General features: G+C 39.7%; 1 protein-coding gene across 2 annotated transcripts; it reads left to right on the top strand.

Annotated features, from left to right (window-relative positions):
- The first annotated feature begins 2,319 nt into the window (after nt 1-2,319).
- On the top strand, nt 2,320-20,943 carry UBE2L3 (ubiquitin conjugating enzyme E2 L3). Of its 2 annotated transcripts, none has more exons than XM_030024705.2 (4): nt 2,320-2,430; nt 11,075-11,170; nt 15,114-15,300; nt 18,810-20,943. In XM_030024705.2, exons 1-4 carry the CDS (start codon nt 2,404-2,406, stop codon nt 18,962-18,964), a joined length of 465 nt encoding a protein of 154 aa, XP_029880565.1. In that variant the 5' UTR covers nt 2,320-2,403; the 3' UTR covers nt 18,965-20,943. The 2 variants fall into 2 exon arrangements, with proteins under 2 accessions (XP_029880565.1, XP_029880564.1); XM_030024704.2 differs by lacking the exon at nt 2,320-2,430 and adding an exon at nt 3,120-3,176.
- The last annotated feature ends 553 nt before the right edge of the window (nt 20,944-21,496 follow it).

Genomic DNA, 21,496 nt, shown 5'->3' with positions numbered 1-21,496 from the left:
GATTTCTTAAGAACTGGCTGGGCTATTGTTAGTTATAGTGTGGGTGGTATTTTTTTCTTGTCAAAGGAAATGCGGATTATCTTATAATTATCCCAGATACTTCTGACACTCTTTTACAAGCTATAAATTCATGGATTAAAATTACAGATAGTAAATTCAGAATTCCCTGTGGTGCTTCTATTACTGTCTCTTGTGTGTGGCGGCTATGTGTCTCAGTGCAGGTATAGGCGAGGGCTTGAATAACTGTATTTTGGGGGAAAAAGTGTTTAGAGAATACTTGGAGACATACGGTGGTCTTGGAAAATTATGCAGTCAAATAAAGATGAGATGAAGATATGAATAGAGTTTTGGGAAATAAAGAAGTCAAGATAGTATCTGAAGCAGCTTGGTTTTCTTATTTGTAGACAGGTAGAAAATAAGTTGTAAGAACTGTTCTTCCAAGTTACCATGGTATCAGATCTAGGTATTTCTACGTTTCAGGATCATATAATCTGAACTAGCCCTTTTATCAGATGTCAGCATTTTAAAATCTTCACCACCAGCATCCCATTTCAGTATCACAACAAGAATCCTCAGAGAGTCTCTGCAGCTTCTGTTTTCACGTAACATGTACCTGCCTGGCATCTGTGTAACTTCTCCAGCATACATGCTTACTTTACATCTCTCTGCTACTTCAACAGGATGGTCTGCCTCTTTCATTTTCAGTTTCCTCTGACTCCATCTTCCTTGAGTAAAATGGACGCAATAGTCTTTACATATCTAACAGAATAAAGTTATCATGATCTTCAAATATGTTTAATATTATAATTATTTACAAACTATTTAATAATACACATATGAAGTAGATGAGTATTAAGCTGGTTCCTGTTGGTGCTGTACTGCTTACTTCATTAACAAATGTTAATTGAGTTTTGGAGCAATAAGCACTATATTAATGCAAAATATTGATTACCAAATAGCTGTTCAGGGAATAATTTTAATATTGTATACTAGAAACCTGTGCTTCATAATTAACAACTTTTGTTGCATTTTTATGAGTTTTTGAAAGCCTCTTGTAATAACCACAACACTTCCTTTTTCAGGTTGTCGGAGTCGGTAAAGCTTATTTTAGAGCTTAGAACTTCTTTCGGTGACTTGTTCCATAGGAAAAGTGTTAGATCAAGTGAGGATATTAACTGGCGTGAGGGAACAGTAAAGGGGAAATAAGGCCACACATTGGCAGAGCAGATCTTGGAGTAACTCCTGAGTAGACTGGGTCAACGTACAATGTTTTAGGGAGCCAGTCAGGTGCCTGGACACAGATGTCTGGTGTCATTTTAGACGTCGTATAGTAACTTACATCCCATGCCGTATCTGCTAGCCCTGTGTCTTGGATACCCTAGGGCACCTGGAATGACACTGGATGCCTACAGTTAGACATGGGAACTGCTCCTAGGGTGGTTGCTAGAGGCCAGCTGGGGAGGATCAGAGCTGGAGAGCAGTTACAATTAGAGCTCCATTAAAGAGCCAGAAAGCACATGGCAAATTACAGTCTTGATTAATACTGACAGTGACACGATCTCCTCTTCCACAGCTTGCTTTTCTCTAGGAGATTGTGGCAGGGCACAGCGGGCTGGAAGTTTGCGGGTGAGGCCGAGTCGAACTGGTCATGGTAAGGTAAGGCCAGACACGCGCTTGAGCGGTGGGTTTCGTAAGAGACCACCAGCTCCAGGGATGGTTTCTGTGGGTCAGGTACCTCCTCTGGGAACTCCCTCCCCTCCGTTTTCAGAGTATTTTAAGAAACAAAGAAAGGAAGGTTGCGAAGGGCGCTGAACACAATGCGGGCTTATTTGATAAACCGCTAACTCCAGGCTGTTGTCTCTTTCCCCGCAAGGAAGACGATACCCAATGTGGGGTGACGCACAGCAAATACACGAAGCCGCACCACCAGCATTTTAAAGCACTGCTCGACGATTAACAGATACACTCGGACAAAAGACATCACCGGGTCCTGGAGGAAGGCAGGCGGGCAGGCAACCAGCCTTCGAGGCGGGGGGGGGGGGGGGGGGGGTGTATGCTCCCGCAGCCCCCAGGGCAGCGCGTAACGCTCGCCGGGCCGCGGGAGGGATGCGCGGCGGGCTCCGGGCCGGCGCGGAAGCGGTTCCTGCCTTCCCTCCCCGCCGGACGAGGCCGTGCGTGTCCCTCACAGGCGCCGCCGAGAGGAGCAGGGCCCCGCGCCGAGGAGCACCCCCCGCCCCCGCCGTCCAGCAGCAGCCGCCGCCGCCGCCTACCCCCCGCTCCCGGCCGGCGGGGCGGGACCGGAGCGGAGCCGAGCTCCGCCCGCCCGCCCCAGGAAGCGCAGGGCTTTAGCGCCCTGCCCGCCGCCGCCGCCATGCATTGTGGGGCGGCAGCAGCAGAGCCAAGATGGCGGCCAGCAGGAGGCTGATGAAGGTAACAGCTAGAGCCGCGCCGGGAAGGGCCGGCGGGCGGGAGGCGGAGGGCAACCCTCTCCGCCCCGGCGACCCTCCGGGTGCGGGGGGGGGGGGTCGCCTCCGCGGCCCGCGGCCCGGCGGGCCTCCTCCCCTCCCCTTCGGTGGCACCCCGGGCTGGGGCGACCGGAACGGGAGCAGCCGGCACCTAGGCCGCGGCCGTGAGGGGCCTCGTTCTCTCCTCCGCCGCCGCCCCGGGCTCCGGCAGCGCTCCGCCGGTCCCCGGCCGCCGCCCGGGGCCGGGCCGGGGCTCTCGGCGGCCGCCGCGGGCCGCCCCGTCCCCCTCCCTCGGGGGGCTCCTGCGGTGACTAAGCAAAGAGGAAAGGCCGGGGAAAGGAGGGGGGGAAGGAAACGCCGCCGCCGGGACGCCTCGGCCCCCGCCCGGGGCCGGGGCGATCCCCGGGGCGGCGTGAGGGGTCGCCCCGCCGCCGGCGGTGCCGCAGCCGCGGCGCGGTCCCCGGCCCTGCCCGCGGGGAGGGCTCGGCCGGGCGGCGGGGAAGCGGCCTCTCCTCCCTCCCTCCCTGCGGGTGGGGGTTCTCCGCTCCCCCCCGCTCTTCCCTCGGCAGGGAACCTTCCCCAAACGCTCAGGGATGAAATAATTTCGTTTTCGTTGTTTCGGAGAGTAACCACTTCCTTGTATGAGTAAGAGGTTTATCACACTGAAATATGGACCTGGGTTCAGAAGTTTCCTCCTTCGCTGCAGACGTGGTAATGTTTTTCTCTTCACTCTATTTGTTCTGAAGCGTGGATGATGCTCGCAAACTCAGCCTCGGTTGGCGTTTAACCGAGAGCGAGTACAGTTTATTGTAAAATGCTGCTTGGGATTGTTTCTCATCGTTTTGTTTGAGGAGTAAGGTACTTCTTAGAAAGAAGATGATAACCACTGCCCCCAAAGCATACAAGTTTAGTTTATGTGTTGTATCTAATTGCCAATTAACATCACAGACTGTATGCAGTGGGGTTTGCCTAGGACATGCATACATAGTGGTGTAAAATTTAGTCATCTGTAAAATGCTATGGCAATACCCTACAGTGTTTGCATGCAAAGGGCCTGTAATGTAAACCAGTGAACTTCACAGGCTAGTTCTGTGAAACGCAGGGGAAAGACCCTGTAACTGTCAGGCGGTGTTTTAGCCTTATTAAAAAACCTGTCCCTGTGGGGTGCAACATAACCATGCGCTAGGATTTGACAGCTACATGGGCGATTCTGTTAATCTTTTAATATCAGTCTTGCAGTTGGCTTCAAGGATGTGGATCCCTAATAGGGCTGGGATTTCACTAGGATGTGTAGATGGCAGGTTTTGAAGTTGTATTTCCTTAATTGTGCAGATACATAATTAACCATTACAACTTGGTTATTTTTGAAGAAACCGATAGCTCAACAGTGCTTTCATAAGGCTAGTTTTGTTGTTTTAAATGCGCTATGGAACAATTAAGAATTAAATAGTAGATACATTGTGTGCAGAGTCATTCATGTATATTAAATCAGTAGGCATAAACCTTTAATTGTCCTTAAGGATCCTGATGAGATGGCATTCATTTTTCTTATTTCATTTTTGATAGCTGTTGTGTTTTGTCACAGCTTTAGTACCATAATCAATATGTCTGTTGCTTTATACTCAAATAAGTTTCCCCTTAGTTTCGGACTGTAAACAACCATTTCATTTTATATTTTTGTAAGGCAGCTTTTCTGCCTGTTCTGAAAAAATGAATTGTTCAAAAACGCATCAATACTACTCTGGTAGGGGGAAAAAATATATTTCCAATTATTTCTTCTTTTTAAATTTAAATAGAACGTAAAAATCTGAAAGGCAAGAAAAATTGTGCGTAATGTCTGCGGTGCCTCTTGCTTTTCAGCCCCCCTCCTCAGTTCCACTATGCTTCTGAAACATTAGTTTAGTACTTTAATCTTTCACTAAAATGCCGTAAAAATGTGTTTTTGAGAACCTGACCTCCTCGTTTTCTAGAAAAATGGTGTGGCAGTTGCTTTTCAGAGGGAGTGGTGTAGGAAGGAAGGAGACATTGATAACTTCCCTGTTACATTTTTACTTTCGTTTTTATTGCCTGATGTTTGTGGATTGTGCGTGTGGTGTGTGGTTTTTATGCCAGTTCAAGAGCTGTGAGACGCTGTATCACACAACTTGTAAAGGTTATTAAATAAGCAGCTACCTTCGTGCCTTTTGGAGAGTCGAGTCAGCCCAAATGGCTTTGAGTTTTGCCATTCATCTCAGTAGGAACAAAGTAGAGCTCTTGTACAGATGATGTAATCTGGATTGCTGCAGCATGATGTTTTGGAGGTCCAAACTCGCATGTGTATCAACCCAATATCATTGTTTAAGTTCCAAATTCACAGATCCATTTTAAGAAGTCTTTCACTGTTGAAGTTTTGCAGTACAGAAGAGTCTGTGGTGTGTCTTCCTCAGGGTCATAGAATGATGAGTGATTATAGCTAAAGGAAATAGAGGTTTTCGGTGTGTCACTCAATTATGGTTAAAATAATTTAGGATAAGCATTAACTGTCTTTTCTTTGAGCCAGTTATCAAGTTTGTCTTTAGTAAGCAAGAATAAACTTTGAACCTTTTATAGGGCACATAAAATAAAGCAATTCCCATTTCCTTAAGGTCTTGCCAACATTTTGAAGTACTGCATTTTTCCTGGACTTGTGTCATGCATCATGTTATTCATATTAATCACAGTGGCTCAAAGAGACTGGATGTTATAAGTTCATAATAACACACTGTCTGCCTGTAGAAAACTGGGAGTATAAGTATAGTTTCCACCTTCCAGGTGGAAATGGGTGTCCTTTTCAGATTGCAGAAGCCATTTGTATCTTCAGTTTGCAAATGTCCTTCTGAAAGTAGTATTACAAACTTTGCCGTTGTACATGTACAGTTCAATTTTAAACATGAAGTCAAGTTATAACAAGAATAAAATGATCTTATTATCTCAGGGTCTGTTTGAGCAAATCGCATTTCTTAGGCCAGAGACCTTATTTGAGGCCTATTTTTGCAGAACTTTATACTGTCAAATAGTCTTAACTGAAGTTTTCTCTACTGATTTACAAAACAATCAGTGGAGGTGTGCCCTTTCCAGGAACTCACCTAGGTTAGCAAAAATGTGAAGTAAACACAGCTAATGAATCATATTCCAATGACATTTGAGGTGGAGTTTTGATCTATGAGCCACCATTACACCTCTTCAAAGAGCCACAGTTGTCAGATCTTGACTCCTCGTGAAATGTGAGAGGTGGGAATAAAGCAGTCTTTGTCAAGGATATGTTGTTATGGACGATCTCTCAGGGTAAAAACAGGCAAATATGGAGTAATTGTTTTAGGAAAGGAGCTAAGGCTTCTCTTTTGAGGGAGCTACTTTGCTTCATGACCCGTTCTTGTAAAAACCAAATTGTCTTCAAACATGTATGATTGGGAACATAGTCTCCAAGAGACATGCCAGCGATTTCAATGAAATGCTTTTCACAGTTGCCACCCACTAATGTAAAACAAGCCGTTTTCCATGCGATATCTGTAGCTAAATGCTATGTGGAGAGGTAGTGGGTAGTTGCAAAGGGAAGGCTATTTCGGTGCTGGATAGTCATAGTACTTACTTGGTGGTGTAGTAACGTGTGGTACTGAGATGCACCTTCAACAGGGGTTTTGGGATAGTATTTGAGAAAGCTGTCCTGTCCCACGTGTGGGGCTACACCCTTCTGTGTTGATTGGCAATGTGATGGAGCTAAGGCGTCTGGAAGATGTGTGCTTTTGTTTCCTGGTTTTTAGATGTTCAAAAGTATCTTTAGTATTAAAAACTGGAAATAGATTTAAAGAGTAAATAATACTTCACATATGAATTATTTTAATCTCACTCTTTTTACTCTGCTTCCGTAATTGCGTAGTCAAACATTTATGCAACTGTTGAACTCTGTGATAAAATACAAACGCGAGGCCACACCCAGGTACCTGCTCTAGATGGCCTGCAATCTCCAGTATGCTGTGGTGTTGTAAATAACATAGCCCTTCCAAATAAAGGGGTTTTAAACAACTTCAGAATTGTTTTTCAAATACCGAATTGATCCAAACACTGGTTCTCAGTAACAAGGGAAATGTGGTTTTGAGCAATGTATGATTGTCCTTACGTGGAAGTGAGAATACTGGTTCATTTTCCCTTTTTGAAACTGAGAACTGACAAAAGGATTTTTAATCAAATGAAAATACTTTGCCAAAGAGTGGGATTACTCAGTAAATAAAGACATGTGAGTATACAGGGTTGTAATGTTGCAGAGGAAACTTAATAATAGTTTATACAAGAGATAGAATCTGTTTGGGGTTTGGGTTGGTTTTATGGGGGGGTTTGTAAAATTGTATTTTATTTTAAAGTGTTTTAACACTTCTTTGTACTGTATGAGATTTGGAAAGTAAAACTGGCCAGTTCCTTATCAGTCTATTGGAGCCTGGTTAACTTCATCACACTTCTTTTAGAGAATGTATTTATAAACAGGTAAACATATGTTATAAGCAGTAGAGAATTACGGTTTAGCATTATTTCAGTAAACTTTTGTTTTTTCTTTGTGCATTTAATAGCATTTGGGGCTTGATGCAGAACTTACTGAAGTCAGTATGAGCTCTTACGCTTATTCCTATATACTTGGATTGCACTCTTACAAGTGTTTGTCTTCACTGCGCTTGTTTTTTTAGAGAAGTCCCAAACCTTGAAAGATCCATGGGCAAAACAGTTTCAGTTGCAGGGTTTTTAGAAGACTTGACTACATTTTAAGCTGATGCCACTTACTTTTCTTTTTTATTTCAAATTTAATTTTTGCTTTGAACAGCACAAATGACTATACAATATTGAAAAATCAAAATTTTAAATCCTTTTTGATTATATATGGGAGGTGGCATGTACTTTTATGACTACCTTCAGCATTATACTTGAAGATCAGATACCACCTCTGAAAGTGTTTTCTCCATTTCATGTGCTGTGTATAACACTTTCTCTGAACATATCCAAACTACAAACATCACATCTCAAGAGACCCTCGTGAAATAAGACATTTCTATTTTACAAATGGGGAAATCAATGCAGCAAGGTCACATGCAAGGTTGATAACAGTGGGGAATGAAGACTCATTGAAATTCTTACTGCAGTCTTCTAACCTTTAGTTACACTCCTCCTGTGCTCCTTTAATTATGTTACTTGACAAAATTAAGGGGTGGAGGACAAGAAAAGGAATTAATCTATTTACTGTCTGCCTAGACTCTTAAATATTATTTTGAAATAAATATTTGTATTATATCCTTTTACCTCCATAAAGTAATTTTTGTCCCTTTGGAGTTGCTCAAGCCCATGTTAGATGCAGCATTAACTTTTAATGTGTGTTGTTTGAAAGTATTTAGTAGCTCATTCACTTTTTTAACAGTACATTTATACCGTAGTTGTGTCTGCCTCTGGAGCTCTGAGGCAGTTAGATCTTTATTATGGGTTTTGGCAGTTGCTAGAAAAAAAAACCAAAGCAACCCCCCCTCACACCCTTCAGTTGTGAATGGTGAATCTCTTACCACTCCTGATGCACTAGACACAAAAACCCTAAAAGCACGACTTGTAAGTATAGTATTACATTGTATTTCTGGGGATAGTAGTATGAAAAAAAAGCTATTTGTACAAAAGTCTAACATGGACTTGACTAATTTGGAGTGACATATGAAATCTTAAACACTTCTACTATAAGAAAAGTAATTTCTCATATAAATTGGAATCTCTCTTAAGCATGTAGTTCAGGCAAATTCTCTGCTAAGGTAGGCTTGATTGTCCATGACCTTTGCAGTCCTGCCTGTGTGTGAGGAAAAGAGTTACCTGGTTTATCCCCATCTATCCTGTTTTTCGGTTGTCAGTTACTACCGCAGGACCCAAGGCAGCAGAAGCAGCCCAGGGTATAGTCCCGAAACACTGTAGTAATTTACCCCTTTTTTGATTTTTGAAAGTGAATTCCTGCAAAGGCTTCATGCGTCAGTTTAAAGAGGAAGATGTCCCAATTAATTTTCGGCTAGTTCTTTAGTGTCTTCTAGGCTGTTAAATTCCCTCTCTCATGTGGTGGACTTGAGGGAAAATGGGCAGCAATTTGCATATTTGTTTTAAACTTTTCTTTGCTTTCATACAGAGTTTTACAATTTTGTAATGATCTCTGTACTGGATTCTTGCATTTCTTCGTTCAGCATCCAATTTTTTAACCTGAATCTAATTATAAAATGTAGGTGTTTAATTTTCTAGTAGTGCGAAGCCATGCTTTTCTAATTTGTCTTATTAGCTTAATAACATACCTGAATTATAGAGTCATAGTTCTCCCTTTTTCTGTGTCCGGCCAATTGTTCTCTGGACCAGAAGCAGTGTAATGCTATCATCTGAACCTGCATTAAAAGCTTCTGCATGGAAGCTGCACTCCCACTGGGACATTATACATACGACAGAAATCTTCCCCATAACGTTTTTAATATAGTAACTAGAAAATTGTCTAAACCCACTTTCCTTTCCTTGTTTTAGAGTGAAGGCACTTGTGATGCATGTTTGTTTATGCTTAAATACCTACTGGTTAATTAGCTTATTTTGTTCCCAGTGTTTGATGTGTTACATCTAATGTGGAATGGGATTTAACCCTCTTAAATGCTGTGGAGTAGTGGTTTGCCAGGACTTCACCGTTCTGTACGCGTAGAGAGTGAGCTGCTGAAAACGCTGTTCTGAGCGAGTTACTCCCCTGACCCTGTCGGGGAAGAGTCAGTCTGGTGTCAGTCAGACCCTCCCTGACCTGCTGCTTTGTGCCCTGAGCACTCAAAGCCGGCTGTAAGGCGCTGTGTGGATTTGCAGTTTCAGTGATCGTAAAGGATCTCTTATGGCTGCTATAATAAAGGTTATTTTCTTTTGAATATTTTGGTTTGCTCTGTATCCCTATAGATATGCTTCATGGGATTATTTTTGTGTGGTTTTTGTATGTTTTTCTGCTTTAAGGAAATAGGATAATCCTCTTACCCTGTTTAAAAAAAAAAAAAGGCCCAAACTGTCTGTGATATTGTATAACTCTAACAGCAGTGGAATTTGGGGATTAATCCAGAGGTCTAAACTAAATAGTCGGTTTTAGTGTCGTGAAGATTGTGTTGGGCATCAATTCAATACCCAAGGTTAAAATTCTGTGTTCCGAGTATGCTCTTGCTTTGGTAGGTGCAGTGGGTGGGAATGTAAATGTTCATCTCCTGATGTGTGGCTGTCATGTGATTTTTGTTTCATGTGCATTTGGAAATCTCGTTTTCCCTTTGGGCTTGCATTTTATCGTGATGCTAAGTTTATGCAAGAGATTACTGCAAGTATTAAATCTCTGCCAGTCAGATGCAGAAAGGTTTGATCTAAGATGAACACAGAGCTATTGTAGAAAAAAAAAACCAAAACATGGACAGTACAGCATCTGTATCAGGGAAACTGATCTTTTTTGTTTTTTCAGTGTATAGCGTTGGTGTTTTTATCATAATAATATACAGTCTAGTTTTGCAAATATGCTAGTACCCAGTGAAGAGCTGCATGCTGGCAGAGTGCACCAGTGTTGCTGTATAAGCAACATTTTTCCTAACCTATGTAGACACGCAGGCATGTGCTTCAGTTTTGAAAGCACCGGGGAAGTATTATATTTCAGTGTTGGATTGCTTTTGAATTTGAATTCAGTGAAATTCTCTTTAAAGATAAAACTGCTGAATTCAACAGCAAAGGGCTATAATTGTTGTGCAAAAACCAAAAGTGGAACCTTGAGGTGTTTCTTTTTAGGTCTTACAAAATACTCCAGGAAAAAGTTGCTACACCAGGGCTTATACATCATTTTAAATATAAAAATGCCTAAATACTTGTTTTGGTGATACCTGGATCACTAACTGATCAAAACTGATTTGGCTGGTGCAGAAGGATACCTTGTTCAAGAGTGATAGAGCTATAAAGAGAGGTATCTTATAATATACTGTTAACTTTTAATATACTGTTTGTTAAAACAGAGATAAAGCTGTATCTTCTCAAGTGATTTGTCTAAATAAGGCTAGTTTGGCTTCGATTGTTATTTTTTCTGGGTTTGCATCAATTTAAGTTGGTCATGCAGGAATTTGTTAGTTTTCAGTTGAAATAATTGGACTGTTCAGTGACTTTATCCATTTTTAAAACTGTTATGAAATAGTTCTTCCAAATCTGTTTTCCTTCACACAAGTCCAAAGATGCACTTTGTTTCTGTGCTTCACAGTTATCAATAGTCTGTTACCAGAGGCACTAATTTTGCATTTGAGATATAAAAACATTTTTTAAATGCATTTAAATACTTCTTCGTGTCTGTAATTATGTTAATAACAAGGCATTTTTGTACTTTCCTGACATCAAAAAATAAGGGTTCTTTAATACCTTGTCTCAGAGAATTTTACTTCTCACAGGTGCAAAATTTTATTTCTTATTTGTGTGAGTTGCCACCGCTAAAACCCCAAGCTTCTTTAATGTTAAATAAATCCACACTGACCTCTAAGCGTTTTGAAAAATAAATAGGAGCATCTTGCTTAATACTGTTATTAACTTACACTTACACTTTGCTTGCTTTTCAGGAGCTTGAAGAAATCCGCAAATGTGGAATGAAAAACTTCCGTAATATCCAGGTTGATGAAGCTAATTTATTGACCTGGCAAGGGCTTATTGTTCCTGTGAGTATAGACTACTTCTTATTCTAATGAGGTTTAAAATAAAATGAGGATCATTTGTATCTCATAAATCCACGGTTTAGTAGTGCTGCTGGTGACCATTAGATAATTTTTGCACCCTGGCAAGAATCTCTTATTATTATAAAACCTGGCTTTCAGAGTTGTAGGTTTGTGCAGAAGCTAGTTGTCTATAAATACAACGTAAGTTTATATAGATTATACTGCACCATCTTAAACATACTCTGAGCAGTGAAGTGTGCTCCTGGATTTAATTCCTGTCTCTCTTCAGACATCTTGTGTAATCTTGGGCAAATAGTGTGAACTTCCTGTCTCACTTTATTTGAGCGTCTTCTGTGTTTTGTTTTATCAAAGTTTGATAACATTAGTAGGTGTTTCTTATAACTAATCTGAAGAAAAATCCATACGTAATTGGAAGGTGTTCTAGACTTCTCTGATCAATACCTACCTGGATGCTTCGTAATTGTAGGCCTGGTGCAACACATGGCTGCAGCTGGCGAGGGCTGTGGACTCAGTGATGGCACTGGGTTACTTGGGAGAGGTGTTGGAAGGGGGAAGTAAATGAAGTCTGTAGTTTATTACATTAAGCTTAAAGTACAAAATCTACATCCTCATAGGAAAAAAAACTAAGGTATGAAATATTTTGTTTATTCCTTAATAGATTATTTTTTAAAAAATCAACTAGATTTATTTCTAGAATAAAATTTGAGTATTGGAAAAAGTTTGATGCATGGAAAAGGTTTGGATTTTCAGAAGTGAGCTCTTTAAAAGAGAGTCTCTTTATCTAGGCATTAATTAATGGCCCCCTGCAAACACTTCTATTTTTTAAAAGCACTACAATCTTTTAAGAGAATGATTAATAGAAGTAGATAACCACTGTATTAGTCAGACAGAGGGGGATTTGTTATGAAGGGGAAAGCAGGATATGTAGTATGTTGAATTCCTTGGTTGAAGTCACTTGGATTTTCACTTCCTTTATTTTCCACTGCCATGGCCCATGCTCCCTTCGTTACATGAGCTACTTTGAAATCTGCAGCAATAGAGGCTGTGCCGCTAGGGCATCAGTTCTGCTTCTCCTTGGGTGCTACCTGAAAGGTCAACTGACTAGTGTAAATCTTTTTATTAGAAGACTTTGAAACATCTCTTTAGCAGTGCCCCTGCTTTGTTAGTTGGAGGCCATTCCCTAATTCAGATCTCACAGGCCAAGATAATGGCTAGGTCTTTACACTTCAATAAAAGCAAGCAGGATTTGACATTAAGATCTGACAGAGCTGAGAAACAATATGCTTTAATAAGCCACTCTGATATTTGTGGTTCATGTGTAACAGTTTACTGCTTTGATAATACTTTGAAGCAGTATAAGGTTGATAAATATGACTAATAAAGCAAAACACCAAAATACTTGTTTATTCCTGTTAAAATTAGCAATATGTGCCGTACAGCATCTGTTTTTAACAGTTTCTGCTCACCAGAGTAAAAGCTTAGTGTTTGTTTTGCAAAGGTTCGCAACATCACAAGTGTTAAAGCATTGAGGCAGTGAACTGTGCTTCATACCTGCCTTTTGGTTTATAATATGCACTGTTACAAAAGAAATAGCCTTACATTCACTGCTGGTGTAGTTAAGAGGGAATTTTGTCATGAAATTATACTTCCTATACTGATTAATAAAGTGTTGTGTTTTATGTGTTCAAAGAGTAGTATAGTTTATTATTTTGAGGATACGCTATAGAAGATGCTTTAGTCTTAGCATATTTTTTTTAGCTATTGCAAAGCTGGAGTTGATGGCTTAAAAATGTAATATTACAAGCTGGTTGCAAGTTTAATTTTTTTCCCCAGTTTTTGCTTTTGAAGTTTTACATGCTGTTTCCATTTTAGAAAATGTTCTTGCTTAGGGTTTAAAGACATATTACTCCTGCTTTAGTAGGATTAACCAGTTTCTGATTATTAAACTCTATAACTAGGCATTATTTTGGTCAGCTTCTTAATGAAGGTGTGAAAGATACAAAGGTTAATATTTTTAACAGTGTTCATGTAGAATTACTGTGAAAGGTACTGCTTTAAAAGTTTTTGTTGTATGTAACATATTTTGTTCTTCAGCACAACTGTTAGTTTTTAAGGGTGTTTGCTCAATTGAGAAGCAAATTGAAGGTAGCTTGTCAACTTCCTTTCCTGTTCTAAATTGTAGAATGAGGTAGTTTATGTACTGTATGTTGCAAAGGTACACTACTTGTTTGATTTCAACATCAAAATGAGACTATCTACCCCAGACTCTTTGTTCTTGTAAGAGGTACTGTTGGTGTACCATGAATTTCATTTCACTTAATCAAAACTGCTTGCTATGGATGAATTTTTGCAGAGCAAAAATACTTCAGGTGAATGTGAGTCGTGTTTGTCGCTTGTGTTTCAGTATTTATAATTCTGCTTCTCTCCCTTGTCAGTGTCAAAATAAATACAACAAATAACTGGAAATTAATTCCTTGAATATTCTGTGGTTTGTCTATTTAAAATGTGAGCAACCATTTGTATGCTTTTTTGGTTCAATTTATTGTTGAGTTATAGTGAAGAACTGTTCTGACTGAGAGTCAAGCAGAAAATGGACATTTTTTAGCCAGGTCAGTTCCCGTATCAGTTCACTGAACACTGTCACAAATTATAGCATGTGGTGGAGGCAAGAACAAGTGAGCCATGGGGGGAGAGGGCACTAACTGCTTAAGTTGTCACCACCACCAGTTATCTGTTAAACTTCCAAAGCTTTTTCGGATTGCTTGGATAAAAAGTGATTTTAAAGCCACGCTAGTTACCTCTTCCCTTGACTGCAGAAATTGTGCTGTATTTCTTAGAAACACACAACCAGACTTCTCCATATGGATGAAACTAAAATTAAATGTTTTCTGTTGAACAATATTTTAATAGAACACTCCCCACCCCCAAATATTGGTAAACCTTTTTTAACTTCTGGAGTGGGTTTGATTGCAGGGAATGGTCTGGTTGCTAATGAAGAATGTGTGTGATTATACTTCACACCAACTGGAAACTCTCATCCTTTGATTCTTGTTCCCAGAGTGTTTGGAAAGGCTTCATGCCATAGTTACTGTTTTCAGTGCAGCTTTTTTTTTTTTTTTAAAGCTTTTTCATAAGCTTTTAATGTAGCAATGGTTTATTTTTCTTCTGCCTTTCTTCTGCAGTTAGTATTTGAAGCAGTATCAATAGCCTAACAGGTTTTGGAAGTGAGATTCTGGGCATTGTTTTTTCTGTTTCAGTATGAAGAACTACTTTGCGTACTTCATGGTTCTCTCATCATGCTCCTTCAAAAATGATCTGATAAGAGTGGGTGCTAAAACTGCATACAAATTCAGAATGTTCTCATCAGCAGACGCAGTGAATATCTATCTTTAGTACCAATGAATGCTCAGCAGATTTTTGTGTAGTCAGCACAAAAATGTTCTCGGAACATATGGGGAAATCTGACAAATCAAATTGCTTTGCTGTTCGTACCACCATGTGAGACACGTAAAATAACTAGGTTTAGAGAAAGCAATTTTCCTTGTCAGGCTTCCTGTTTGTATCTCAGAAAGGGTTTACAATGTTTTTTGAAATACAAAGTTGGGAATAAAACTACTTATTAGATAGGACCTTGAGTTTGGAGTAAATGGGATGGGATGCTTTCTTACCTCTGGAAATGTCAGCTAACTTCAGAACAATGGTAATCTGCTTTTTCCAGGGTGAATACAAATGTTGTAGAGGTGGTATTACCTCTCTCTTACCAAATAGGTTTTGATGTTTCCTGACACGTGGACATGACAGTATGTGTTGGAAGGAAGTGTCTTTAAAAGAGGTCATTTGATAGATCGAAGTCTGGAGCATGCTTTATCTTAATTGTGTCCATTAGAATGTGCCAGATTCTTGACATTCTGCCTTCTTGTTGCAGGACAATCCTCCGTATGATAAAGGAGCCTTCAGAATCGAAATCAACTTCCCAGCAGAATACCCATTCAAACCTCCTAAGATTACATTTAAAACAAAGATCTATCACCCTAACATCGATGAAAAGGGGCAGGTTTGTCTGCCAGTAATTAGTGCTGAAAACTGGAAGCCAGCAACCAAAACTGACCAAGGTAGGACTCCATGTGGAGAACAAACTGGATATTGAGAAACTTTGTATTGTATTTAAATTTAAAGCTAATAGCGTTTCAGCTTGTCAGCTGGCCACTGCTCTTATGGTATATTCATTGTCGTAAGGTTTGTGTCATGAATCACATGTTGTGAGCACAGCACGCAACTCTTGGGATCTCATTTTGTTATTGGCACGTAAGGTAATGACACTGACGTGTGGCATTTCCACCTCCAGGAAACCACAAAACTCTTCATGACTGAAGAGTTTATTAAGGTAGTGTCCTTGGCATACTTAAAAATTCTGGTGGTAGTTTGGGGATTATTTCGTGTTTCTTTTTAAACAGTGACTGTATAATCCAGAGGTGTTCAGTACATTCCTGGATGTTTGAAAGAAAGGGTCTAAAACCTTTGAGGCTTTGTATATTTTATAATCTCTGCTATGTGGTTCAGTGATTTGAAGGTATGGTTTGAAAAATCTAGGGAGTCATAAACAAAACCTGAATTCATAACACAAATTAACTCTTAGTTCTTAGACGATCACTGCTGGGAGGCTTACTGTGTAGAGTGTCTTTGGATAAGAATTTAAATATTTGAAGTAAAAAAGTTTCACCAGGTTCAGTGGCAGACTGAGAGTGCAATCTGAGTAGGTTTTTTCTGCTATTGTTGCTTCCATTAGTTGTTGGGGTGAGAATTTTGTGTTTTCTGGCAGGTGATGATTAGTTTGATATTAAGCATTTATTATTGTACATATAGAAAGAGCAAACATCCTTGCAAAAACTGTGTATTTTTTAATAATATTGATTCAAATGAGTAGCCGTTTAGTCCAGTCCAAGAGCTTCAGTGACAGTGAGTATCTTGCTCTGTAGGAGAAAGTATTTCTTTCTTCCAGGCTCCTCTTTAAGGTTGTTTTCACTTGAACTGTGTTCCCGATAGTAAACAATGCTGTACTTAAGATGTCTCTTTTTTTTTTTGTACTTCTGTATGGTAATAAAAGTACTTACAGTTTGCATGATCTTGCCCCAAAGACAAAATAGGCAAATTCCTGTAGTTGTTTCAGAAAAGATCAAGCAGTTGTATGTTGGAGAAAGTGGAGGTGGCAGCAAAAAGAACCTGTTAAACTTAAATAGGTCAGTGAAGATCTTATGATTTGTTGTTGATTTATTTTGGATTATACAGGACAAAGACCCTTGGAAGAGACGAAATGGAAGCAATGTGTAGAAGGTTTCTGTTAATGCCTTAGTAGTTGTCTTAACTAGGGAAAGCTCGTAAGATTTAAGTAAAGGCACAACATGTCTCTACCTAGCTTGAAATGCAAGTTGCATTAGTTGGAACTGTTGAAGCAATTGTTTGCATGCAGGAAATAGTGTCTCCCTGAGAAGTAGCAATTCCCTTTTTATCTGAGAGTGAATAAAAACTGCTAAAATCAGAATTTGGAGCAAACCCTAGGTACCAAAACATTGCAACTCTCTCCATTTCTGCTGTTTTGTCTTTTGTTTGTCTTTTCTTTCTTCAAGAAGTTGTTTTAGTGTCAACATCTGTTGTTACTACACAGTTGTATGAACTTGCAACGTGTTACTACAGCCCTGCTTAAGTGTCTGTTCCTTTTTCTCCAGAACTCTTCCGCACTGAAAAATAAACTTCAGTCTGTTTGCTACTTGGGCCTTTCTCGAGGAAGTAATGCAACATCATTAGTATGGCATCAAAGTGATTGGTTTTGATCAGTCAGGTGTCAAGAAAGCAGAGAGATTAGGTTCATCATAAATCATTAATTCACCTTTCACATACTAAATGTGCATCTTACTGGTGTACTTTTTATTAATTTATGCTTAATATTAAAACACTGTTTTGACACTAGCGTTTTAAAAGGCTGTGGATATTGAGGCAACTCCTGTTACGACATTCCTAATTTTCTCGGGCTTGTGTGTTAAATAACCTTAACACAGTAACACTTCCTCTGTAGTGTTTTAGCATGTTTTACTGAGTGAAAAGGGATTGTCATGTGCAGTATTGATGCTAGTTTCATAAATAGTCATTAATATGATGACAGTTGTCATAAGTCCAGGACTGGTGAGTTTCTGCGAAGTAAGCTAATACCAATTCCACATTCCTTAGATAGTTTGTTGCAGTTTAAACTCTGATTTGTGGCAAGAAATGTTCCTGCTTAGCAATGTAGCGACAGGCATACTTCTCTGGATTTTGAGTATTTGTTTTGAGGTATGTTCCCCATTCCTATCAGGTAAGGGTGGAAAAGGGTATGAGCGTGAAAAGATTGATGCTCTGAAAGAAGCCGCTCTGGTATTCTAGCATCTACTGGAGTGATAAGTATTGTAAGCACTTACATTGCAAACTTAGGGAGAATCCAGTTAAACTGCTAAGTAGCAGTTTCAGAACAAACAATAGACTCTGACTTTTTGCACAGCATGTAGCCAAGTTGCGGAACTCCCAGCTGCTGGATGGTGTAGGTGTCAGTGGTTTATGTGAGTTCAGGAGGAGGCAGCTGGCTGTAGTGTGCAATGCATGAAGTTAACGAGTTTTGTTATACTTGCTCTAAAAACTCTTGGGGTGCTGCTTTGTATTACTCTGGGTAGCCCAAACTTACCTCAAGTGGAATATCATTAGTATTGTCGTACAGTGAAATGCTTTTTCTGTGTATCTGCTTTCTGTAGACTTGCCCGGTTACACATGTACCTTTTAGCGGATGGATATGAGAACTCCTGATTGTTGTGACCTATCTAGCTTTAAATGGTCGTGAGATTGTATATGAGGAAAACGTAGCAATAAGTGTCGTTGTAGTATGCAAGGTTCACTGCGCAAATGTCAAGTACAGTTCAGTTATTTTAGGAATGACATTTCCTTTGAAAGTGATAGGGGAACATTGAAGTAATGGCTGTAAACAGCAGGGTGAAAAGCATCGTGCAGTTCTTACCCATTTGTTTGCCCGGTGTACCTCTACTAGTGGATGTATTTGGCAGTTTAGAGTAGAGGGAAGAATTGTCTGCTGTTTATAGGGGAAGTAAGAGGCATAGAAAAACTGAAAAAAGGGTTTCCAGAAGCAGGCCTGGTTACAACTGCATCATTGTGACAGGTGTAAGGACAAAAATGTTTCATGATGGAAATTCCATTTTTACCCAATCCCTTTTAGATGAACTTGTCTGTGAAACTGAGTTTCTTTCTTAGCCATAGGAGAGTATTTCAGATAGGATGCCAGTTACATGGGAAATAATTTGTAGTGTATTTTGGTCTCTGTTCAGGTTGATTTTTTTTTTTTTTTTTTTTTTTTTTTTTTTTTTTACAAATACGATTTTCTGGTGTTCATTCACGGTCATTGAACTAAATCTTGGCATATTGCTGTAGCTTATTCATGCTCTGCTTTTGAAAAGACCCTAGACTTATATGGGGATGTATTTAAATGCAGTTAAAGCTCTTTTCTTACTGGGGAATTTTGCTTACTTTTTGATTTTTAAAAATTAACCATTTTAGTCTCTGACGGTATTTATACTTCTTTTGACAGTAATCCAGTCCCTCATAGCACTGGTGAATGATCCACAGCCCGAGCATCCCCTCCGGGCTGACCTAGCTGAAGAATACTCTAAGGACCGTAAAAAATTCTGTAAGAACGCTGAAGAGTTTACAAAGAAATATGGTGAAAAGCGACCAGTGGACTAAAATCTGACACAATTGATGTCAGCAACGTATGATAGAAGATCGGAGCAGTGCATTTGAGACACCCCGTAAAGCAGGACTCTATGGAAAATTGACAAGTGCCACCTTTCGGTGTTAACTTGTGGCTGTTACTAACTTTCTACAGTTTTCTTAATCAAAAGTGGGCTAGGTAACCTGTAAAGAAAGGATTAAAATTTAAGATGTTCTAGTTCTGCTTTCTTTGTTTAAAAATCACTGCTTCAATATACTTTAAAGTATGCTGTTTTCTTTTTCTTGTCAGAATTTATCAAAAATATCTTAGACTTATATTCTGCCCTTAAATTGAAAAGGTTGTGGCTGTCATTTCTTATTTTTCCTTGCAGTTCCCACTATCTTGAGTTCATTTAATTCTTCATTGAATTTTATCCCCCTCCCAAACTGATGTCTTAGAAAAAATATCCCAGTTCTGGCAGAAAATGATTGAGTGTTTGGCAGTTTTGTTTACTTTCTTTTTAAATGTTGCACTGTGCTTTGTGGGACTTGTTGCAAGTTCCCCTTAACTTCAGTTTGTAACATAATAAAACAAAAACCAAACAAACCCCACAAAACCAATCAGAAATAATGTCCAGGTCTTTATGTAAATCTGGCTGATGTTACCACAAAATGTTTATTAAACGGGGAAACCCAAGTTTTTGTGTGCGTCATTGAATTCAAATATGGCTTATATCCTGCTTCGGGAAAACTTTGGAAAAAAAATTCTGTAGCAAATGAGTAGTGGAATGTGATCACAAACTTCTTTCACTTCTATTCTTCATACCTATGCAGAGTAGCTAGGGAAATGTGCACAGAACAGCATTGCAACCAGTTTAGAAGAGTTTCAGAAATTGGGGACCAAGAGGTACCAAAGTGATAAACTGGTTTTTGAGTTAAAAGTCGGTATTTTGGAAATATTAATTTTGAATTCAAGTACTAAATCTGACAGCACTGCTAGTCATCTTAGAATATTTTTCCATCAGAATGTGTAAGAAACATCTGCGTTTTATGGGATGGCGCTCGTGCTGCTTCCCAGCCCAATTGCTGTACAGTTCTTACTGAAAATGGTATGAGAATAGGATTAAGCAATAACCCGTAATAGAGTACGCTTTGCTACTACTGTTCCTACGGTTTAAAAACACACAGGTTAGATGATTTAATGAGTACTTCAAGTATCATTCTATCATTCTAACTTAATCAGGCAGAGCTGTTTTCCCGTTGCTCCAGGGCACACCTACGCATGCTGAAGGAAGCCCTTTCTGTTCAGAATTGAGCATCCTTTACTGTGTCTGTTACTTTTCTCCTGACTGCCTGTCTTTTTTCCCCGGTCTAAAGTGTGACGATCATAGCTCCTCAGTCAAACTGCCATACAATCAAACTGCCGTCTCTTCCCCGCCAGTCGAACTTGGGTATGTTATTGAGCAAACAGATTTATCTCCAGAAATCCATGGGTATCTGGGAGCACATATCATTTTGATGTGCAGGAAGTTGAGTTAGAAAATCCCTCACACCCAGATGGTTGTCTGTACTCCGAAATTCAGTTTCAATACAGCCTCTGCCTTTGCAACCTTTCAGAACTAGTGTGTCAAGCAGTAGGTCTCTTTTGGTTTTAATGTCTTGTATATTTGCTATTTCCTCATTCACCCCTCTCATCTGGCTTTCATTTCCGATTTAGTGTAAACAATGACAGCCCAGTACCTCACCTCTGTTGAAAGTAAATTTTTTTATAAGTTAGGGAGCTAAGAAATTTTATGTTTAAGTGTTCTTAGACAGATTCTTTGGCAGGTAAATAAAGTTAAACCACATTCACCTTATTTACGGAAACTTGCATTTCCTAAGTGTTTTCAGGCTTGTGAGAGCACTGTCTATTACCAAATTTTCACATCTTTGTGTCTTCATTTGCAGAAAGTTGGTACTGATTTTGTTTCATTCATGCTCACTCGGATTCATAATAAAATAATGCCAAATTATCTGTCAAACTGAAGTGTGTAACTTCTGCATCACATGAGTCACTGTACCTTTTGATTATGTCTGTTGGCATGGAAACTTGCCATTCTCTAAATTTTATTTAAAACAAAACTGTAGTGCTAGTTTGCTGCCCTCGTTACTAGTAAATAGCGTACTTTCTGGTTGTAAGCCTCTCAGGTCAAAGACTGCATTTATCTGAATCGGTGTGACTTGGATGCCATTGAAAGGGAACTGGAAGGGCTGGGTAATTCAAGGAACTCCAGTCGATTCACACAGGCCTATGGCAGCGCTATACCAGCTATTCCGATTTCATCTGCAAAGGTCACATAGAAGACAGATATTGCTATCAGTTCTCTTGGTGTGTTCTTCATAGTTCAATTTCTAAACTGCGAGATATGTAACCTAAGTGATGGCTTTTGTTTGTAGGCAGCCCTCTGAAAAAAGGCAGAGATCAAATACTGTACTGTATGGTTGAAGTCTGGGGAGGAAAAAAAAAATCAAAGTACAAAGTCCTATGTTAACTCAGGAAATCAAGCTCTTGTTCTCTCTGGTTCC

This window comes from Aquila chrysaetos, chromosome 9, assembly GCF_900496995.4.
Source record: "Aquila chrysaetos chrysaetos chromosome 9, bAquChr1.4, whole genome shotgun sequence".
NCBI lineage: Eukaryota > Metazoa > Chordata > Aves > Accipitriformes > Accipitridae > Aquila > Aquila chrysaetos.
This window is presented reverse-complemented; position numbering and strand designations above follow the sequence as displayed.

Coding starts and splice junctions, on each gene's coding strand:
- UBE2L3 (XM_030024704.2), top strand. CDS start 3,135: ATGGACCTGGGTTCAGAAGTTTCCTCCTTCGCTGCAGACGTG. Junction 3,177..11,074: donor CCTCCTTCGCTGCAGACGTG/GTAATGTTTTTC, acceptor CTTGCTTTTCAG/GAGCTTGAAGAAATCCGCAA. Junction 15,301..18,809: donor AGCAACCAAAACTGACCAAG/GTAGGACTCCAT, acceptor TTCTTTTGACAG/TAATCCAGTCCCTCATAGCA.